This window comes from Cercospora kikuchii, assembly GCF_019650295.1.
Source record: "Cercospora kikuchii DNA, contig_00007, whole genome shotgun sequence".
In the NCBI taxonomy this organism is placed as follows: Eukaryota; Fungi; Ascomycota; class Dothideomycetes; order Mycosphaerellales; family Mycosphaerellaceae; genus Cercospora; species Cercospora kikuchii.
In genome coordinates, this window is record NW_025408588.1 from 1,908,132 (window position 1) to 1,927,471 (window position 19,340).

Genomic DNA, 19,340 nt, shown 5'->3' on the forward strand with positions numbered 1-19,340 from the left:
AGAGTCGACGCCGGGCACGCTGGTCGCTCGACGGGGCAGGCGCTAGTGGTGTGTGTGTGAGAGGGTGGACGTGTGTGCGCGTGTGGTCGAGATGGAGGAGAGCAGAGCAGGCACAGGCGCAGAAACGAGCGACACCCACAGCGCAGAGCAGAAGCAGCGCAGAGCCAGCCGGCCACGGTTCTGCGAGGCTACTGCAGGCACCACGCGCTTGGCACTGCTGGCCCCTATCGTATCGACCGTGGATCGCTGTGGCTCTCATTGGCCCTCGCGCGCACACGTCGGGGATGGGCCTCGCTGCGAGCCTCAACGCCTGTCTACTGGGGTTGGATGTGCTGCTTGCCCACAACACAGCACGCTGTTACAGATGGATGCTACGCTGGTGATGCTGCAGTGCTTTTCGCATCAGATGCAGCACTCGAGACAGTCGCGCTGTGTGCAGTCTCCACGCGTGGGCATCGCCAAAGTGCGCTTCTGCTTGCGGAAGCGTCGGCTGGAAACGAGGCCTCGGGGCAAATGAATACGCGTGTCCTGGACCCATCCTGGCCGACGATGAACTCACTCTCGCCCACCCGTGCTAAAATTGTCTCAACCTGCCGGATACACTCTCACTCGACATCGGCGCGCAGCACCACCACCACCATCGCCCGTCGATATACTCGCTTCCCCAGGCGCGGAAGCTGATCCCATCTTCCACTTTCTGCACAGCGACAGAGCCTCGCCTCGTCGCCCAGCGCTTCCACGTAACAGCCTCAACGCTTCGTGTCAGCCTCCCACATCCCGTGACCGGCGACGGCGGTTTCAGAGTCGCAGTCCGCAATCGGGCAAAACCACCGCCAGACGCCCGTCACTGCTGCTGAAACACCAGAACGCCATTTCACCGAGGGCGCACACAGCAGACGCAGCAGCTGCAGCAGGATCAACAGTCTCTTCGCTGCTGCTGCCATTCTGCCCCGTTCTGTGGTTGAGAGCGCCGTTCCTGCAGCAGGAGCTGCAAGTACCAAAGTACCGATCGCTCTTGCGCGTCTCGCCGTGTCCGTGCTGTGGATCTTGCTCGTGTTTTTTCGTGTCTCTGCCATCCAGCTTCGCAGGGCATTGTTTAGATTTGCGCACGCTGGTACGCTTCTCAATCCCTTCAACAGTCGCACGCACTGTCGTCGGTCTGCTCGGAGCGCAAGCCATCGATATCGTCCTGCCGGCTCGCATGTGTCGTCCGCTGCTCCGGCGCAGACAAGACGACAGCCACACCTCCAGCACGGCAACCGCGATGGACCGCCTTCCGCTGCCATCAGTCATTGCCTGTCATTCGACGCGCGCACAACTGCGAAGATTTTCCCGTACTTACTCCATTCAATCGCGCTGCAAAAACTCATGCCAACGGCAGGGGACCCGCTCCACAAAAACTGACCGGGAATCTTTCTCTGCAGATTCTAGACTGTGTTCTCGACTCCCAATTCCTGGAGTCCGTCCCCTGGCTCTACAAATGACCGTTGACGTGCCCATTGTGCATCAACATTTTGACTGCTCCTCAGCCTCAGGAGACCATCTCTCCACCGGCTCAGCCAGAGCCTCATCCATGCAAATGCAGTCGTGTCACCTCTGCTATCCACGGCTTTCGTCCCGTGAGACAATTCTCGGACCAACCTCTTGGCTGCATTGATTCGCGTCCCTCTCGGTCGTGCCCGACCATGACTACAGACAATCATCTGCAATGCATCGGAATCCATACCGCTTCAATCGGCTTTTGTTGTCAGCATCGCCAGGCTTCAAAATTATCAGCTCGATGCGGCGACATTTGTCCGACATGGCGTAAGCCATCACAAGATCGAAGCTATACGAGCGAAACAAGATCACTTGCCAGGGTGCTTGGGGATCTTGTCTCTCCATTCCTTGCTTGGGCAGACATTCATATCGAAGCCCATCGCTCGTCTTGACGCTGCGAGGATTACACACAGCACTTGTCAGAATGAGCAAGTCCACAGCTGGAGCAAATGCATCGACCCTGCGCCACAAGTTGCCATGGTTGGCCTCATATCGAAGCAGGATCCACCAGCTCTCTTCACCCTCCCCGCCTCGCCATCGTTCTGCGTATCATGTATAGTCAGGTCGATGAGACGCTACGAACATATGAGCCCAAGCCGGGAGACAGCGCCGTGGGAGCTCAAGTGTTCCATCGTCCTGGCAACCTAGATGAAATCTGCGAAAACGATGAAACGAGCTCTTGCGGCAAGACACTCGCACAAGCGTGGCGCAGATTGCCTTGGGTGGCGCTCTGACAAAACTACTGACGCTCTACAGATGAGTCGAGAGTCCACAGCGATATCTGCCTATGGCCACGCGATGCCGGACCCTTTCACTCTACAGCCGCTGGCCCAGCATTCCGTGACGCCCTCCACAAAGCAACGAGACTTCCAATACAGCTCTCAGAACCTTCTGGAGCACGTTCAAACAATGCCATCCTGATTTTTAGGCATGGGCCCCTCCTCAGTCGAACGCTACAAGTAAAGGCAATTGAGTTCCACGCGGCGAACACGTCGATCTGTCATCACATATCTAACAGCATTCCGAAGAGAAGATGGTCCTGCTGAAGACAAGCACTTATAATCAACACGGCACGATGAGCCAACATCCACTGTGAGCACAACACCGACGGTACCGGACTCTTCTTTTCACAAAAAGGGAAGAAACCTTACCTGCATATTCTCTAGAGTCATCTCATAATTGGATCGCCGCACTTCTTTCCTGTTGTAGGCTTAGAGCGAATTCAAATCCGAGAGAAGAACTAGTGCTTGATCGAAGTGTTGCCGGCACACACCTGATCTTCTGTTTCTTTGGCGGGGCAGTGTTGCTGTCTGCGCGCTTGCCACGAGCGACGCTGTGCAGCACCGGCCGGCCGTGGTCGAGCGAGGTACGTCGGGAATCTTGTCGCGGCTTCTGCTGATTGCAGCTGTCGTCGATGGCGGCCAGGAGACTATCCTTTATGGCAGTGACAATGGCCTTCACTTGCGCAGCTCTGTTCCACGCCACTGATGCTGCTCGGCAGCCAGCGCCCAGCGCTTTGCCCTGTCCGTTCATGGCAGCGTTGAGATGCGAAGCCCAGGCTAGGCGAGCACGCTTTGCTTACCTTCTGCAGTCCATCAGTGTTACGTGTCTTCGCCCGCGGCTGCATCTCCCTTTCTCCCCCTCTCTATCTAATCAGTCGCACAGGGTACTGGGGGCAAGTCTTTTACGTTGGCACTGCCATCGTTCGTATCTCAGAGAGCTAGCGGACCTCAGCTTCAACTCTCTAGAACTAGCTCACGACTGGTACATCCCGCTTCTTTGAGCCGGTAGGCTTGGTGATACTAAGGAAGATTTGAGAGAACGGTGGGTTGACGGCGCTTACAGGTCCCACAGCACGACAACAGAGCCTCTGACTAATTGACCAAATCATCGTGGAAGGCTTTCATAGCGGTTTGTGGTGAGACAAGTGTATCGTTCCACAGTGCCATCGCTTACCGGATAATGGGTCTGGTTTTCGAGCATCGATGGCGCACCGACTGACGAATTCGACTGTCTTCTTCGGAAACAGAAGCTGCTGGGCAAGCCTTTGTTGCAATATGCGCAGCAGAGACAATCATTTTTGGCATCTCTCGCTCTCTCGCTTCGTGGGCGGCTGTCTGCGCTTCGATATACACCACTACCGCTTCGTCGCGCGACCTGTTGATGCTCTGTTTCTGGTGAGCCCGAGGAGGTGTCTGATTGTTGATCCTTCGAATACTGGGCTTGGAGTAATCTCAAGCAGTGGAGAACGTTCGTAGCATGGCAACACTGGGTGTGAACGAATATGACCAGAGTGTGCGCTTAACGCAGCAGAGGCCGTAAGTCAGGGGAGAGTCTGATTCGCCAGACCGATCAATCCATTGCTCGTCGCATTTGCTATTTTAGATTCGAGTGTAGAGCCAGACTCGTTGACTTGCAGGAGCCCAAGCTTGCAGAGACACAAGAATTGATGCTGAAGTATGTCGAAGAGCCCGGTACCATCTTGAAGGCCGACCAAAAAGCCCCCGCACCAGATCGAACCGATGCTCTTCGTGCGATTGGGAGCATAAGACTTCCTGCCTCGGTAGGGATCTGGGACTTTGTGATGTTGTCTTCGTTAGCGTGCTCAGCTAAATGCGTCTGTATACGGCTGGGTATCTTTTTTATACAGCCTACAACCTGGCAGCGATCTAATTCGCCCAGATCTAGATCCCCTTTGCATGCTGTATGTAAAGGTTGTCTACTTGCGTAGTGACGTAGGTTGTCGTTGATACACTGCGCAATCTTTGGTGCTTCCGACTTTAGTACGCTAGTGTCGTACAGGTCTGGGTGTTGCGATTTGTGCAGCTCGAATCTTCGGTAGAGGAGGCGTATAGTTATGGTTAAGTTCGACGGCAGACTTGGTCCTATGTCGGCAATATAGTTACTAAGCATACCGTTTCGTATGTAAACGGCATAGTAGCGTGTGGCCTCCTCCAACTGGACAAGGTATGCTGCATATGCACTCTGCTCTTCTGGTTTAGGCTCTACGGGCACTGGGGGGTAGTGTGTTACAGCATCTGTACAAGGGAGCGACGAGTTTCGAAGACGTTCCAAATCTTCTTAGCGACCGCCTGCTCCCAATGTGAGGAGATCCATAGCTTAACACCACAATTGCTCGTAAGATCTTCGACGTACAAGCGCACAAGTTCAACAGCGTTTTCTGGTTGTGCCGCATCCATTGGAAAGGCTCTAGATGTCAGTATCAAGATACACGGGAGTAGTGCTCGACGTCGAGTTCTGGGCCTGGAGGCACGTTCGGGCCAAAGACTTGGAGAAGTGAGAATGCCTTGGCCAGGCAGTCTCCAATACTCGGCCAGATTTGGTTCACTGGCTAGGCTGGAGGGATTGTGCCTTGAGGGACTCTACCAGTGGAGAGAGAGGACACTCCGTCCACCATGTTGAGGAGGTAGGTAGACTGCAGACCAGCTGCAGACGGGTTGGCTTTGTGGTGTTTTGTGTGCTGGAGAATGGAACCGTGAGGCGCTTGGCCCTGACTTCCAAGTTTGGAAGACATCATCTCAATCTGGATCAGCGATACCATGACAAGGTTAAGGAACGAAATTGGTCCGGAGGCTCTGAATGGAGAATGGTTTTGATTCAGCCAGCGTCTTCCGTGCTGGTTACGGCGACACATGAGTGGGATTGGAGTGACGAGACCGCCATAGAGGCGCAAGAGAGTTAGCGTTGTGTATGGACCGACTGTGCAGTAGGCCCCCAGCCCTCCTCTCCGTTCCATGTTGCGCCGTCATTAGCTTGCGCCATTGATTACAAAAGGCACAAGCGGCCAGCGGGATGCAGAGATTCGATTGTGGACGAGCGTTTTCTAGGCGTGTTTGTCCTTGTCCTTGTGCTCGAACGGAGGAAACTGCGTCTTCGCAAACTTTCTGATTCTGCCACTCTCCCTCTGCTCTCGAATGGCACGCAGAATCAGTCTCCAGAACTCCTCCTCCCTGTAGCTTCCCCTGATGCTCTGCGCCTTCTTCGCCTTCTTTGCCATGGTGTTTGTAGTTGTGGCTGCGTAGAAGTGGTCAGGAACTGCGAGCTACCAGCGCGAAAGTTCGGAGCCGCTGAGGAACGTACTCTGGTGTGATTGCTCGTTCTGGTCCTTTTGTTCAGCGACTTTGCTGTACGTGCGCTTGCGAGAGGGCATGGCCGTGCTGTGTCCGGTCGTGACGGTGTGTGTGCGCAAGTGTGGTGGGTTGATCGTTGTGAGAAGGGTGGTGCTGCTTTAGCTAAGGCACGAGTCCAGCAGCACAACCTTATTCAGGGCACCCTCAAGGCCTCCTCCAGCACACCTAGAGTACCACAACACACGTGCAGCACTGTGTTGACAAGCATCGTCCTCTCAACTCATCCCCGAGCACCGCAGAGCGTCGATCAGTACCGGACGAACCCGCGAGCACGACGAAGCTTCCGCCAGCCGATCCACGAGTACCGACTAACCATTGACCCGATCCCACGGCCATACGGACAGCAGTCTGCTAGCACTGCTCGTGAGAAATGCAGCGGCTCCTTGAAGATTGACAGTCGGAAGAGCCAGCGTGGATGTGGTCTGGAGGACGAGGATACTCGCTGGAGACCTACAGCAAAGAAACTCCGCTACATCGCAACGAGCCCACCAGGCTTCCCGATCTGACCGGCATCACTGCGTACAGATCAGCCAGCCACTTTGGAGGCACTCACTCTCTGGAGGTCCACGTCGCGGACTGTGAGGCGGGCCAACTATCAGAAAATCAGCCCTCGGCTGGGCGTTGTTTGCCGGGCGTCCAACCCCCCAGGAACCCGGACATCAACACGCAGTGACCAGTTCCAGCATCAGTGATCCCTCTGAAGAAGCGTTCATACATGCGATGTGACAGATCAATCGCGCTACTTCCGAAGTTCGCCGGTACGCAGAAGGCTCTGAACCTCAAGCACCGTCACATGGAGATCGACACACCGGTGTATTGGGAACCATCCATGTGCATGCGAGTGCTAATGCACAATACGCAAGCCCGAGGCCTTGTTCGAGATACGAGAAGTGCCAGTTACGCGATCCACTCTATTGAAGAGACATCGAGCACGAGCCGACCAGCAAAGGTGAGCCGCCTGCCAGCTTCAAGAGTCTGTGAGATATCGCCGGAAACTCCAAGAGCGAAAGAGGTCGCAATGACTGCGATCGGTCACAATAACTGAATCCGTCCGGAAAAGATCCAGCCTCTCGAATACAAGCTGTGAAAGTCATATACTCGGGTCTATGCTCTCCACGCAAGGGCTGTGGAACTTTGAACTTTGGCCGGCATCATACGAATCAGCTGTGTCTCAGCCTGTGCCAGCACTGCGCTGTCCACTTGACTTGCTTGCACGACTTCTTGAGAAAAGTTTGCCGCCTACCAGACGATCCAACGCTTTGGTATAGGTAAGTGTGCAGAGTCTCGTCTTCCGCAATTTTCAATATGTCTTGCCGTCGCACTCGTACACTGGCAGTCATGCGGCCAGCGAATGAGTCCTCTTATTTTTCTTCTTGCCCTCTTATTGTCTCATTGCATCTTGTGCGCAGATCATGTCGATCATCTTTATGTTTACTTGCAGCAATAAAGTGGGAAGACAGCGATGAGGCAACGCATGTATCATGCAGCATTGGATTCCCAGCATTCAAAGCCCTTGGCAAGAAGGCTTCTTAGCCAATGCTGGACCTCTTGCTGCCAATGACAGGGCAATATACTGCCGTGCTGCTGGGCGTCAGATGATGTTCGCGCGAAGCGCTGCCGCAGACGATGGTATACTGATAATTGCCAGTATCCCCGTCCGTTATCGCAGGAACGTCGTCCATGAGCTTCGTATATTTTCCCAATTACTCTCTCCATGTCATGGCTTGGGACTGGACGCTCGGGTGTACTAGCCATGCTATGGCTTATTGAAGGCATCTTGGATCCTCGCTTTGCCGGGACAATATTGCCAAGCGACATCCCCGCTGAGCGGAGTGCAGAGTCATGGCATGCACAGTAGCCATACCAGGGCCTCAGGTATGAGTGAAGGATGCTGCTATCACTGTGTCCCATGCGAACTTCTCCATGGCTAGCTCTGTCCTCCTACAGTGGGCCGGATCGTCGCTCTTGCCGGATGTCTCGTGGGCCATGACGCAGCGCAGCTTCCGCAGCGCGAGCTCTATGGCAAGTGGATGATGTTGCTGATTCCTGCTCTGGGTCCCCCTCCGCAGGACGTATCGCGATGTTGTTCCGTGCGTGGTGTCATTCCGATCATGGGTCGAACGTGTGGTGGTCCGGAAGTGCACAGCACGACAAGGAGAGCCAGCACGTCCGCTCCCATCTCAGGCCAACATTGCGGTCCTACTGATGATGTAGTGCGGAAGAGCAGCTATCGTGTGTTGCGTTCATGGGCGTGCTTGCTGGCTGAAGGTGAATGTATGGCTGATCGGAGAAAGGTGTGCTACGGTCGGTTCAGCTCGTTGGCATGGATTCTACAGCGGACATGAGGATGCTCTGAGGAGAGTGAGAGGCTCTCAATGGAAGCGAAAGCGCCACTGGCGATACCAAGGGCTGAATCATGGCGTAGGTGAAAGCATAGAAGGAAGGGCAATAGAGGAAGTCAGAATTGGCAAGCGGGCTCTTCCGGCTTGAGCTTCTTTGGACTGCAAGCACGACCACCACATCTCTCTCAATGCATCAACATTGTCCTCAGCGCCCTCTTTTCCACATCTCACCAGTCCCCTGAGTCCGTCGTTTGACCGAGTCCACGGCTTGTCAGTGATGGCCCATGTAGGCAGAGCAGGCGAGACGCGAGCAGCGCCGCAACGCGCGGCTCAGCTGCACGGCTAAGTACACCCACGTCTCTCGACTCTCAGCTTATTTTGCGCCGCGGCATCATCTCCTCACGACAGCACTCTTCTTGATTGATCCTTGGGCCTCAATCTCACAGCTATAGGCTTGACTGACGGCACAGCACTAACAGTAACAGAAGGGCCAACAGTCCACCGCGAGCGCCCGATTGCCGATGCCCGAGCACAGCGAGCGACCCACTGCTGGACGAGATGGCGCACGAGGCAAAGAGGGTTCCGTGGCAGGCGATATACCACATCAATGGGCATGGTGTATCATGCGACAGCGCCCCGCCCGGGCATCAAATTCTGGAACTCCACAGTCCTCATTCCGATTGCCCCAGCAGGTCTCTCGCTAGCCGAAGGAGGGTGCTGAGACTACTGGATTTTTTTCTTGACATGGCTTGGCTCATCGGAACACTTCCTGACCTGCGATGCTCTGGGGATACTACTGCTGGCAGAAGTCAGCACAAAATACACATATGGCACCGGCCAAGGGCAGGAAAGATATCACCAACCCTTGCCATATCCGTTGTCGCCCTTTTTGTCCATCTGGCAGAGAGAAGATTGGGCACACATGGTTTTGTCTTTGGAGCTCAAGCCAAACCTATATCGCGACTATAATCTTTTCCGGTGCCTCGAGCTGTCAGTATTTGGCGGAGCCATCCTGACAGAAGCACAAGCTCTCTCCATGGTCAAGCACCACATTATCCACACATCTTCACCACATTCGGATCCCTCATAGCGCGTTACTGGCGGGAGACAGCTGGGCAGACTGCTCAATTGTCTCATCGCGCGGGCTTCAATATGCCGCTATACATCCATGACCTTTTATGCCTTGGTTGTTCAGCGTGCCGCGGAGACGAGCTGAAAGATCATGTTTGTGCCTCTACGGTCTGCACAAAATCAATTCCATCACGAAGTTAACCTCGATGCCTCTGAGCTGTCGACTCAATGGAGCAAAGTACGGAAATGCTGCCATTCTCCAGGTCCGTACTCCAAGCCAGATCCATTCCGTCTGCCTTCCTGTCAGCATTCAGCCAGCTACATTTTCTGAGATACACAAGAGACTGGCGGCTATCTCCGAAGCTTCATCTGCCTGCAAGCCAATGGAGCAGACCACGCATTCTTTGTGCTCCAGGTTGGATGTCCAGAGACAGAAGACATTCTGCGTGTCTCCAGGGCCAGCAGGGACGCTATTCCGACTCTTCAATATATTTGATGCCACCAAGCGCCATGACCTCCCAGAGGCAAGGAATGAACTTGCTACGTTCTCCGTCTCTAAAATCAAGCCTAGGTTCAATCAACTTTCCCCGGCAGTGCCTCAGAGCAGCTATCCATTCTGGAGCTACCGGAGACTCAGCGGCCTTTCTCAGCCCCCAGGACTAGCACGATTGACGCTTCAGATTTACCCCTGTTGGCTCTCAGCTCAGCAACATTCTAGAGTTATGGCAGACTCGCTGCCTATCTCTGCTGGCCCAACTGGGTGCATTCCGATACGTTGCTACGCTCCTTGCCTCTGAACCGGGCAGTTTCCAGAGCCACGAGAGCCACGCTGTCTGTTTCCGACGATCTGTCTTCCGCTATCATCGGTCCATTTTCACGTTTGTTAGCTTCCAACCCAACATTATTGCAGAGATATGGAGGGCATGCTGGCTATCTCCAAAGATCGTGCGGCTGCATTTCTGGTTCATAATTCCCCATGTTGGCTCTTACTCGGATGGTATTGCAGAGATACTGGAGACATAATGCTTGCCTCCGCAGGTCCGTGTAAAACCATGACCGCACTGTCCTATAACTGGATGCCTCGCAAATGAACAGGATTCCAGAGACAAATGAGACACACTACCCGTCTCTCAATATCGGTCTGGAGTATCTCTGGGCCATTCTTATATCAGGTGGCTCTCAACCGGAGAGCACTGTGGAGGTAATGGGAACATATGGCCTTCTCCAACAATCGGTCTGGACGCATTTACACACCATCTTGCCACTGGGTAGCTCTGAACTGAATAGCGTTTTAGAGCGACAGGAAACAATTGACCTGCCTCTAGAGGTCCATATGGAATCACATCTGCACCATATTGACATTGAATGGCTCTCAACTGGATGAGATCGCGGAGAGACAAGACGCATGCTGTCCATCTCCGGTGGCTCGTTTGAGTGCATTTCAGGCCCAGTCTCACATTCAATGCCTACCAGCCGGACAATATTGCAGAGATACTGGAGGCTACTGGGTTTCTCCGGCGGGTCACTTCGCTGCATTTTCTCACCATATTGATATTGAATGGCTTTGAAAGGCTCAAACCTGCAGAGATACTGGAAGCTTGCTGCGTGTCTCCGGTGCTCCATTGGCCTGCCCTTCCGCACCGTTTTGAGATTGGGTGCCTGACAGTTGGGCGATATCGTGGAGACACTGGACGCCTAATGTGTGTCTCTGACCGCCTAATGAGCTGCATATCCACACTGTTTTGACATTGAGTGCCTCAAAGCTGGACAATATCGCGGAGATACTGGACCCCTAATGCGTGTTTCCAAAGGTCGAATTGGCTGCATGTCCAAACCATTTTGACACCGAGTGCCTCACAGCTGGACGATATTGCAGAGATACTGGAGGCCGGTGCGTCTCTCCGATAGTCCACTGGACTGCATATCCGCACTATTTTGACACCAGTTGCCTCACAGCTGGACGATATTGCAGAGATACTGGGTGTCTACTGCATGTCTCCAGTAATCCATTAGGCCGCTTATCCTCGCCATCTTGACACTGAGTGCCTCACAGCTGGACGATGTTGCAGAGATACTGGAGGCCTGACGCGTGTCTCCGACGGTCTATTAGGCTCATATCCGCACGATCTTGACATTGGATGCCTCTCAAATCGGAAATGCAACAGAGATGTTGCCAGAAACTCCGTTTCTCTGACCACAGGCACAGACAAGACTGCCCGGCGTTTCCATATTGAATGGCTCGGTGCAGCAATCCACGACAGAAGCAACGGACATTTAGGCGAGAAAGACAAGGCAGGAGCACAACTGAACAGCTGCTCACATCAGGCCATCACACCTTCAGTTGCTACAAAGTGATGGTCACGTGGGCTCACTATCGCAATCTAAGGGCATACACACGAGGACACAAGGAAGGGGTACAAATGGATGGGACTTCAGTTGATTGCATTCAGTTCGTGGCTATGTGAGGACGGACGGCCACGTGGGCTCAGTTTCTGTCACGTGCGAGCGACATTACTCCTCCTCTGCCTCCTCAGTCTCCTCGGTCTCTGGAAGGAACGTCAGTATTTGTACTCAGTATTGGGCTCAGATGACACTCACTCTTGGCGGCAGTGACCTTCTTCTTCGAGGCACGTGGCTTCTTGGTCTTCACTTCGTCCTCCTCAGTTGCGGCGGTCTTGCGCTTTGGGGCCTTGGATGGGCCGGCAGTGAGGTCGTTGCCGTCAGTCTTGGCGCCGGCCTTGTCGAGTTTCTTGTGAATATTGCGGACCGACACCCTCATGCTGTCAACTGAGGCAGCGCCGAACTCGGCGGTGGCCTTCTCCCAGTTGATGGCGCTCTGTGAGGCGAGCGCGTCAGTCAGCTTGCTCAGTGAGGAGGCAGTGAGGGGAGGGCGGCGACTTACGTTGTCGGCGGTGGTGCTGAGTGCGACGGCCAAAAGGCGGTCCTTCTCTGCCTCAGTGAGGACTTCGCGGGCGATGCTGCTGTTGTAGAGAGGCATGATGTGGTGTGTTGTTGGCGATATTGTTCTGTGTAGATGAAGGGGAAGGTTGTTGGTGGAGGGTGGTGGAGGTTGGTGTGTGTGGAAGAAAGAGAAAGGAAAAGCTGCGGAAGAAAAGAGAAAGCTGACGAAAGGAAAGGCGGGGCCTGAGGCGCAGCTCCGCCATTGTGAGGCTCATGCCTATCTGCCTTCAGTTTGTGATTGTTTGGTGAGGCGAAAACTGAAGGCCGGGTTGCCGGGCAGCCAGGGAAGGGGCGGAGGGTCCCGTCCATATGGCTTCACTTGAGCCTGCTCTGGCTCTATCTCGAGGAGCACACATTCTGGCGGTCAATCGACGAGCAGCAGGGCAGAGCGGTGGTCTAGCGAACGGAGCGAAGCAGGCGCTCAAGCACGCAGCAGAAGTTGGGGAGTTACCCACGGTCAAACAACACGAACGACGGTGGGATACACCACACTCGAAACCAGCCAGTTTCCAGCTCGCTCATCAGCTCTCCTGACGGTCAGACGGCAAGCAGCGCGGCTGGTAAGTGGGCATGGCGATAGAGATCAGGGCGCGCTTGGAACCGCGGTCAGTGTGTGGAAGAACAACGCAGACGGCGAAAGCATACACCACGTTGTCTTGACGCGGTCCTCGCGGCTCATCCACCATTGACTCTGCTTCAGTGAACACGTTTCTGGCCCATAGAGCGGCAGGAGCACTGCGAACTGCGGAGAAACTGCTGTTGGAGTAAGAAAACCATCAGATTCGATACCAAACAACTCAGACCGGCTGGTCTACCACTCCTTCTGCTTCAGCGAGCACACGCCCAGCCCACAGAGCTCCAGAAGCCCCGTCGACTCCGCGGCAACTGCTGGTCGAGTGAGACGACCATTGAGGTCGATACAGCACAGGCCGAAGCGGCTGTCCCACCAAGCCTTCTGCTTCAGCGAACACAGCGCCGGCCTACGAAGCGCCAGAAGACCAACTCAATCCGTAGCGAATGCTATTGGAGCGAAACGACAATCAAGGCCGATACATAAGAAACCTGATCGGGCATTCTACGAACCCTTTTCTTCAGCAAACACAATTTCGTCCCACACAGCACCCGAAGACCCATCAAGTCCGCAATTATTGCTGTTCGAGCAAACAATCTTCGGGGTGGCAAGAGTAGATCTCGGGAACCTCTCAGCCACGGCGGAGGACAAACAGCCAGGAGCACTGGGGCTGGACAGGCGGGCGATCGCAGGACAGACGGACGATCACAGGGCAGCGAGTAGCACAGGAAGGATACTTTGAGCTGCGTATGGAGCATAAAAGAGTATCAGGGGAAGGAGCGGCGCGACAGGCGAGGACACCGTGCAGCAGGTAAATTCATACGAGCGTAGCGAAGGATTACAGTAGAAGAGTGCTAGCGGCGGACCTCAGCAAAGAGCCTACATATTGGAGGAACAGTGATTACTCTACGCAAGAGACACGCATCTACGGGCGCACACCTTTGTAAGCACAGCAATGGCAGATTTCTTGCAGGAATTCAATTAAGACACAGACTACCGAGATGATACTTTGTGATTCACCAGCTCCGTAAAATCCTACATACTCTACTAAAACAAAAGACCTCCCGTCCTCATGCTTGCTTTCTTTGCTCGCTCGCTCGCTCGCTCGCTTTCCATGCCTCATATGCACCGCTCTACCCTAGCATCATCCGTACAAGAAGAAAGGAAACCCCGAAGCTCTCCAACCATAATCATCACCAGAAACGAAAAGAAAACAATGCAAAACTCTTCTCATGATATTTACACAACGAATGAGAGACAAGATTTTGTCCCGATGGCCCATCCATACAGTGTAGACGCCATGTATCCTCAAGAAAGAAAGATTATCGGGATCGTGAAGGGAAAGCATACTGTGCTTTCTGGCCTTTCATCCTCTTCCGTCTTCTTTCAAACGCTTTCCTTCATTGATCCATATGCAAATACGCTCTTCTTCTTGCAAGAGGGATGTGGGAGCGACCTCTTAATCGTTTCGAGCTGACTCGACGTTGCCCTCAACTTCCCCCATGACAACTCCCAGGTGACGGACTACCTCGCAAACACCTTTACAACGCCATCACCACCAGCGCTAACCACGAGTCTTCCATCTTGACTCCAACAGACATCACAAACGCCTTCGCCGCGCATGGCCCGATGGCTCGTGATGTCCTGTGTGCAGATTCTCTTTTCCAGAGACCAGAATCGAATCGAGGCATCGTGGCCTGCAGAAACAGCTTCTCGGCCGTCCTTGCTAAGGGAGAGGGCGGAGATAGCGGCCGGGTGGGCTAGCATGGTGTACGTGCATTGACCTGCAAAGGAGTGTCATTAGCAGAGGATTTCAATCAGAGATAGAGAGATGAACTTACCACTATTGGCATCGAAGAACCGCACGAACCGATCTTCATGCCCTGTGATTACCACGCCTTCCAGGCCCTCTCTTCCGCCTGTAGCGCCAGCGCCGACCTCTTCGGAGTCCAGACCACGGGTCGCGGCGTCGAGGATCCCGCCACTGTGTTGCTCAAGGCCAGCGCTGGTGGCTACGACGGCGTTGATGCTAGTGTCCGGTGTACCATCATATGTCTCACCCGACGCCATGCCGATGACTTCTTCGCCAGTCCTTGTGTCGAAGATGAGCACCGATGAGTCAGTGTAACTGACAACGAACGTCTCACCAGAAGGTGAAAGCGGACATATGCTTGTAGGGCTGGCCTTGACGTCTCCAGCTCGTTCGATCGAATGTACGAGAGTGTAGCTGAAGGGCGTTGTACTCGCCACGCTCGGCTGTGGACTCGTGGGGTAGTTGCTCCCGCTCGTCACACTGTGCCTTCTCGAGCCCCCAACACCTCTTCGAGATCCAGTAGCAGGTGAAGCAGATTGAGGCGGAGCACTGACCGCCCACACTTTTACCGTGCCATCGGCAGATCCAGAAACGAGCAATAGCCGGTCAGGCCCGCCAAAGTTACCAGATTGTGGTCCAAAGACAACGCCAACGGAAGCTGGCAGAACGCAGACAGCCCAGACCGCGTCTGTGTGCCCTTCAAGTGTGGCCTTGGGATCGACTCTCCCTCGCTCCCAGACGCGAATCGTGGCATCTTGCCCACCGGAGAACACCCAGCCTTCGCCGTTCGCCCGTCCTCCAGTGCTGAAACCTGTGCTGGCCGGGGGCGCAGTAAGAGAAGTGACAATTCCTTCATGGCCTCTGTGAGTGAAGATGGCCTGTATGTCTAGATCCGGGTTATTGTTACCAGGATTATAATTCTGATAAGTGGCCGGTACAATCCAGCGCTTTATTGTGCCGTCGTCACCGGCGGTGCAGAGTTCCGGCTCAGAGGGACTGCCGCCGCCGCTGAAAATTACACTGCGCACAACGTCCAGATGACCCCGAAGCGCGAATTTGACCTTGAATTGTGTGGGATCGCTTTCCAGCGCCGCGGCCGCATCATCTGTTTGGTTCTTGCCTTGTGAACTTCGTCTTCGGCTCATGCTTGATGAGCCTGAGCTTTTCCGTCGACCATGGAGTCCAGTCCGAGGAGGTGATTTCGCCGTCACTTGAGAGTGACTTGCAGCGCTAGGAAACAAATCCGTATCTGGCCTGCGAGGTGGTGGAACGTCTGGGGGTGGTGCATCCAATGGCGGCGGTGGCTCCTCATCAAAAGTCCACCCCTCGGCATCAGATTGTTGTCTGCCCGGCCGCTGCGGCTGTGGAAGCTGTGATTCGGGTTGCCGCACTTCTCGTCCTTCTCTATCAAATGTATGCGTGATGTTCTCAACTTGCTCTTCATATTGTACAGGTGGTTGCGGCGCCTGCTGCTGCAAGTTCTCAGCAGGTTGCTGGTTCGAATATTCGGGGTATCTTAGCCCGCGGCTATCAGGTCGTTGTGCTGCGGACTGCTGTAAACTGTTTGGCACCGGAGGAGGTTGATGGTTCGGTATTTGTTGCTGCTGGGGCAGGACCTGACCGGCGCCCCGTCCATTACGGTACCCTTGCTGTCGCGCTTGGTCGCCGTATTGCATTTCATATATATCCTGCATGGGATGCGGTGCATCGGGGAGGCCAGTAATGTTGCCATTTGGAAGTATTTGCGGCGGCGGAGGGTGTTGCGGAGGCGTGAGCAAATATTGTATCTCTTTCATGCAGTTCTTGAGATATTTCGTTGTCTGGTCGAGATATTCTTCGCGGGCCTTCTCGCTCGTATCGTGCAGTTCCGTCGTCTCGAGGAAGGAGTTGTGGGCGGCTAAGCTGGCTGGTCCAGTCGTCAGCATATCGTTCATCGGTCCACTCAATGCACTTTGAAACCTACGCTTTTCTTGCTTTTCGCCATTCTTGCTGTCCTCCTTCTTGACCTTCGGCGCATCCTCCTGCGCAGTTTTCTCTTCCGCTGACTCTGTTGTCCCGTTGGGCGCTTGTTTCTTCGCTCGCTCGTTCTTCAAGGCCTTTTCCAGCATGCGCACTTGACGTTCCAATTGCTCATTGATTCGCTTGGCCTGCCTGACCTCTCCCTCTTGCTTCGCGATTTTGGCCTTCATCTCCGCCCGTTCGATGTCCCAGGCATTGCGCGCTCGCTCGTGACTGTGCCATTCGATCTGCAGGAAGCGCATGACACCTAGATCGCTCACATCAGTATATGATCTCCTCCCGCTGGCCTGCAAGCTAGCCTGTTTCCTGATACTAACCCTGCAACGTGTATTCAGTGCCCTGCGGGCCATGGTGTTCCGGACCTCCTCCGCCATTCCCAAGCCCGCCTTGCTGCTGATATGCCATCGCAGCTGGCGGCTTGTGCTACACCGTCCCTATCGCAGTGACGTCCGTGGAGTTTGCAATGTTTCCCACCACATTGAGACCGGCGTTTCGGGAAAGGAGCGGTAACTAGGCACGTTGCGTGCTGGTTGGCGCCGTGACCGGGTCTGGCTTTCGAAGCGCCTGTCTTGCACGCTCGACGCGGAGAAATGATGGATTCCAATATCGGGTGGGTACAACGAGGCGGCGGCGTCAACAAGGTGGAGAGGACAGCTCGTCTGCAACTGAGCACGCGCGCGTGGTGAAGACTGCCTCCTACAGCAGCTTCGGAGCTAGCCGCCCGGGCGCTAGCTATGACCTCTCCTTGCCCTTGGCGCCACATTCTGGCGTAGCGACAACGGACTCAAGTGCGAACATTGTCCTCGTGACTATGACATTTCGCATACCAACGCAAACAATCTATCGCCGAGTACAGGCGTCGCATTCGAAAGGCGCATCAGCATGATGACACTGCGATGTACTGATGAAACTGTGCAGCCCCTCGGTACTCCTCGCTCACCCGCACGGGCGTCAACTTCACCCTTGCTCTCAGTGAACTTGCAATTGAATGGGCCGTCGTGAGCAGACAGATTCTACGGATTAAGGAGTTGGTTCCACAAGACTACATCCTGGGCCTCGGGTCTATGTACTTCCTCACAATATCGCTCTTTCGCATACAGCTTCTACGATATGCAGCGGACATGGACGCTTCCACTGTCAGTGGAGTCCAAGTCGGAATGCAAGGCCATTGAGGTCCACCTCGAGCCAGCCAATGCTGATCTGTATCTTTGGATGTCAGTTACTACGATAGCCGCACAGAAAAGTAGCAGAGCGTTGCATCGAAAAGTCGATGTGACCGCGGAGGCTTGATCTCGCGCGACCAGGTGTAGACAAACCTGCTCAGGTTGGCGCAACATGCATCACCTACGACGGAAAAGCTTGCACTCATGCCTTCAAGATCCTTTGTTGCTCACAGGGAGCACCGCCGGCAGGCCCAGCACTCCTCTGGGACTGCAGCGGGCGAGCTATGCGAACGCGAATCTGTTAAGAAGGAGATTTCGATCATCTCGACCTCCTCATCGCTGATTGATGCAAGCCCTGTGGTGATGAGCACGAGTCTCGATCGTGTGGACTCGCCAGTAGAGGCCAGAAGTTCCTGCTCGCCCAGAAATAACGAACAACAGGCTGTCTGATATTCGCGGGGTCTGCCTGTTTCAACCTCTTGTGTGCTCCGACCACACTCGACTGACTCGAACGCGCTCATATCTCAGCCGTCACACTTGGTTGTTGGGGACACGTGGCATAGAGCTCTTTTCCGGCCGGCAGAATTACACGCATAGCATGCTGATGCCGGTCGTGCTTGATTATGATCTCTCTGAGACGGTGAATCAGTGGGGACAGTCCACTTCCATCATAGTAGCTGTGCCACGACTCGCTCGACGGGGTTGTTGGCCGCTCCTCCGTGAAGAGAGCGGCGGTGCTCAAAGTCCAAAACCCTAGCGTCTATTGGGGTATTGCTTGGGAAGGTGGTCGTGATAGACTGGGACCCGTAGACCAAATTGCGAATTCAAACGCTCCTTGGTGTGGTTGTTTCCTGGCCAAGCTCGCCAATGTGATCGAAAGTATAATTTTGAGACACGTCAAGCCAGAGACCGTGCTGTCTCGTGTTTTATGTTTGCAGGAACGTGCTAGTGTGCCTGTATCAGAGTGAGAGAAAAAGAGTAACGGAGAACCTACTTTTCCGACCCGAAATGCTGATGGTTGTAATTGATGTGATGTGATCCAGCATTGCCGGAAGCCTCGTTGCTCGAGTCGCGTTATTCGGCTGTTGCGTCCGGCAAACGGTGCCCTACATTCACGGAGAGATCAGGTGCGGCGTTCGTTCAATCTGGTGCTTGAATTGAAGGGTCGATGTATCAATGGTGAGATTCAAGCTGCTGGTGATCATTTTGTCGTCAGCGCACGCCACGATTGTTACGCTGGAAGCTGGCCAATATTGTCGATGTAATATAATTCTGCCGTACGCGATCAGAACGCCGTCTCTGTGTGCATAGTGTCTTGTACTGAAGCAACTTGACGAATGTAATCGTAGGGTCAGCGTATGTCTTTGCTGAGACAGCACAGCGTCGGATTCTGCTTCAGCTGTCAAGGAGATGCTCGGTACGTTATACGGTGCGTGTAACTCTTTTTCAATGTGGCAATGGCATCCTGGTCGCGTCGTGAACTCTATCTACTCAATGGCCAGGATGACCACAGCGCGATTCCGCCAGGAAGCCACAGAAACAAGCTGCTCCAGCGCTATTGCATGTGAATGGCGCGATGAAGTCGTACGATCAAGTGGAGATTCTGTAAAGGTAGACATTTACAGGGTCGACGCCTGATCGAAGATACAACGGTGCATCTCGATGAGTGTTCACAAAGTCGGCTTTTATATTCATAGTTCGTGGATTAAT

The 19,340-nt window shown here is 54.3% G+C and overlaps 3 protein-coding genes across 3 annotated transcripts; all 3 read right to left on the reverse strand.

Annotated features, from left to right (window-relative positions):
- Window positions 1-5,383: 5,383 nt before the first annotated feature.
- On the reverse strand, window positions 5,384-5,710 carry CKM354_001084200 (uncharacterized protein; the record flags this gene model as incomplete). The annotated part of the gene is made up of 2 exons (XM_044806311.1): window positions 5,384-5,574; window positions 5,641-5,710. 2 exons carry the CDS (start codon window positions 5,708-5,710, stop codon window positions 5,384-5,386), a joined length of 261 nt encoding a protein of 86 aa, XP_044662246.1.
- A 5,904-nt stretch (window positions 5,711-11,614) lies between these two features.
- CKM354_001084300 (uncharacterized protein) lies at window positions 11,615-12,101 on the reverse strand (the record flags this gene model as incomplete). The annotated part of the gene is made up of 3 exons (XM_044806312.1): window positions 11,615-11,649; window positions 11,702-11,939; window positions 12,006-12,101. 3 exons carry the CDS (start codon window positions 12,099-12,101, stop codon window positions 11,615-11,617), a joined length of 369 nt encoding a protein of 122 aa, XP_044662247.1.
- A 2,058-nt stretch (window positions 12,102-14,159) lies between these two features.
- On the reverse strand, window positions 14,160-16,872 carry CKM354_001084400 (uncharacterized protein; the record flags this gene model as incomplete). The annotated part of the gene is made up of 4 exons (XM_044806313.1): window positions 14,160-14,419; window positions 14,477-16,354; window positions 16,412-16,714; window positions 16,785-16,872. 4 exons carry the CDS (start codon window positions 16,870-16,872, stop codon window positions 14,160-14,162), a joined length of 2,529 nt encoding a protein of 842 aa, XP_044662248.1.
- Window positions 16,873-19,340: the final 2,468 nt, after the last annotated feature.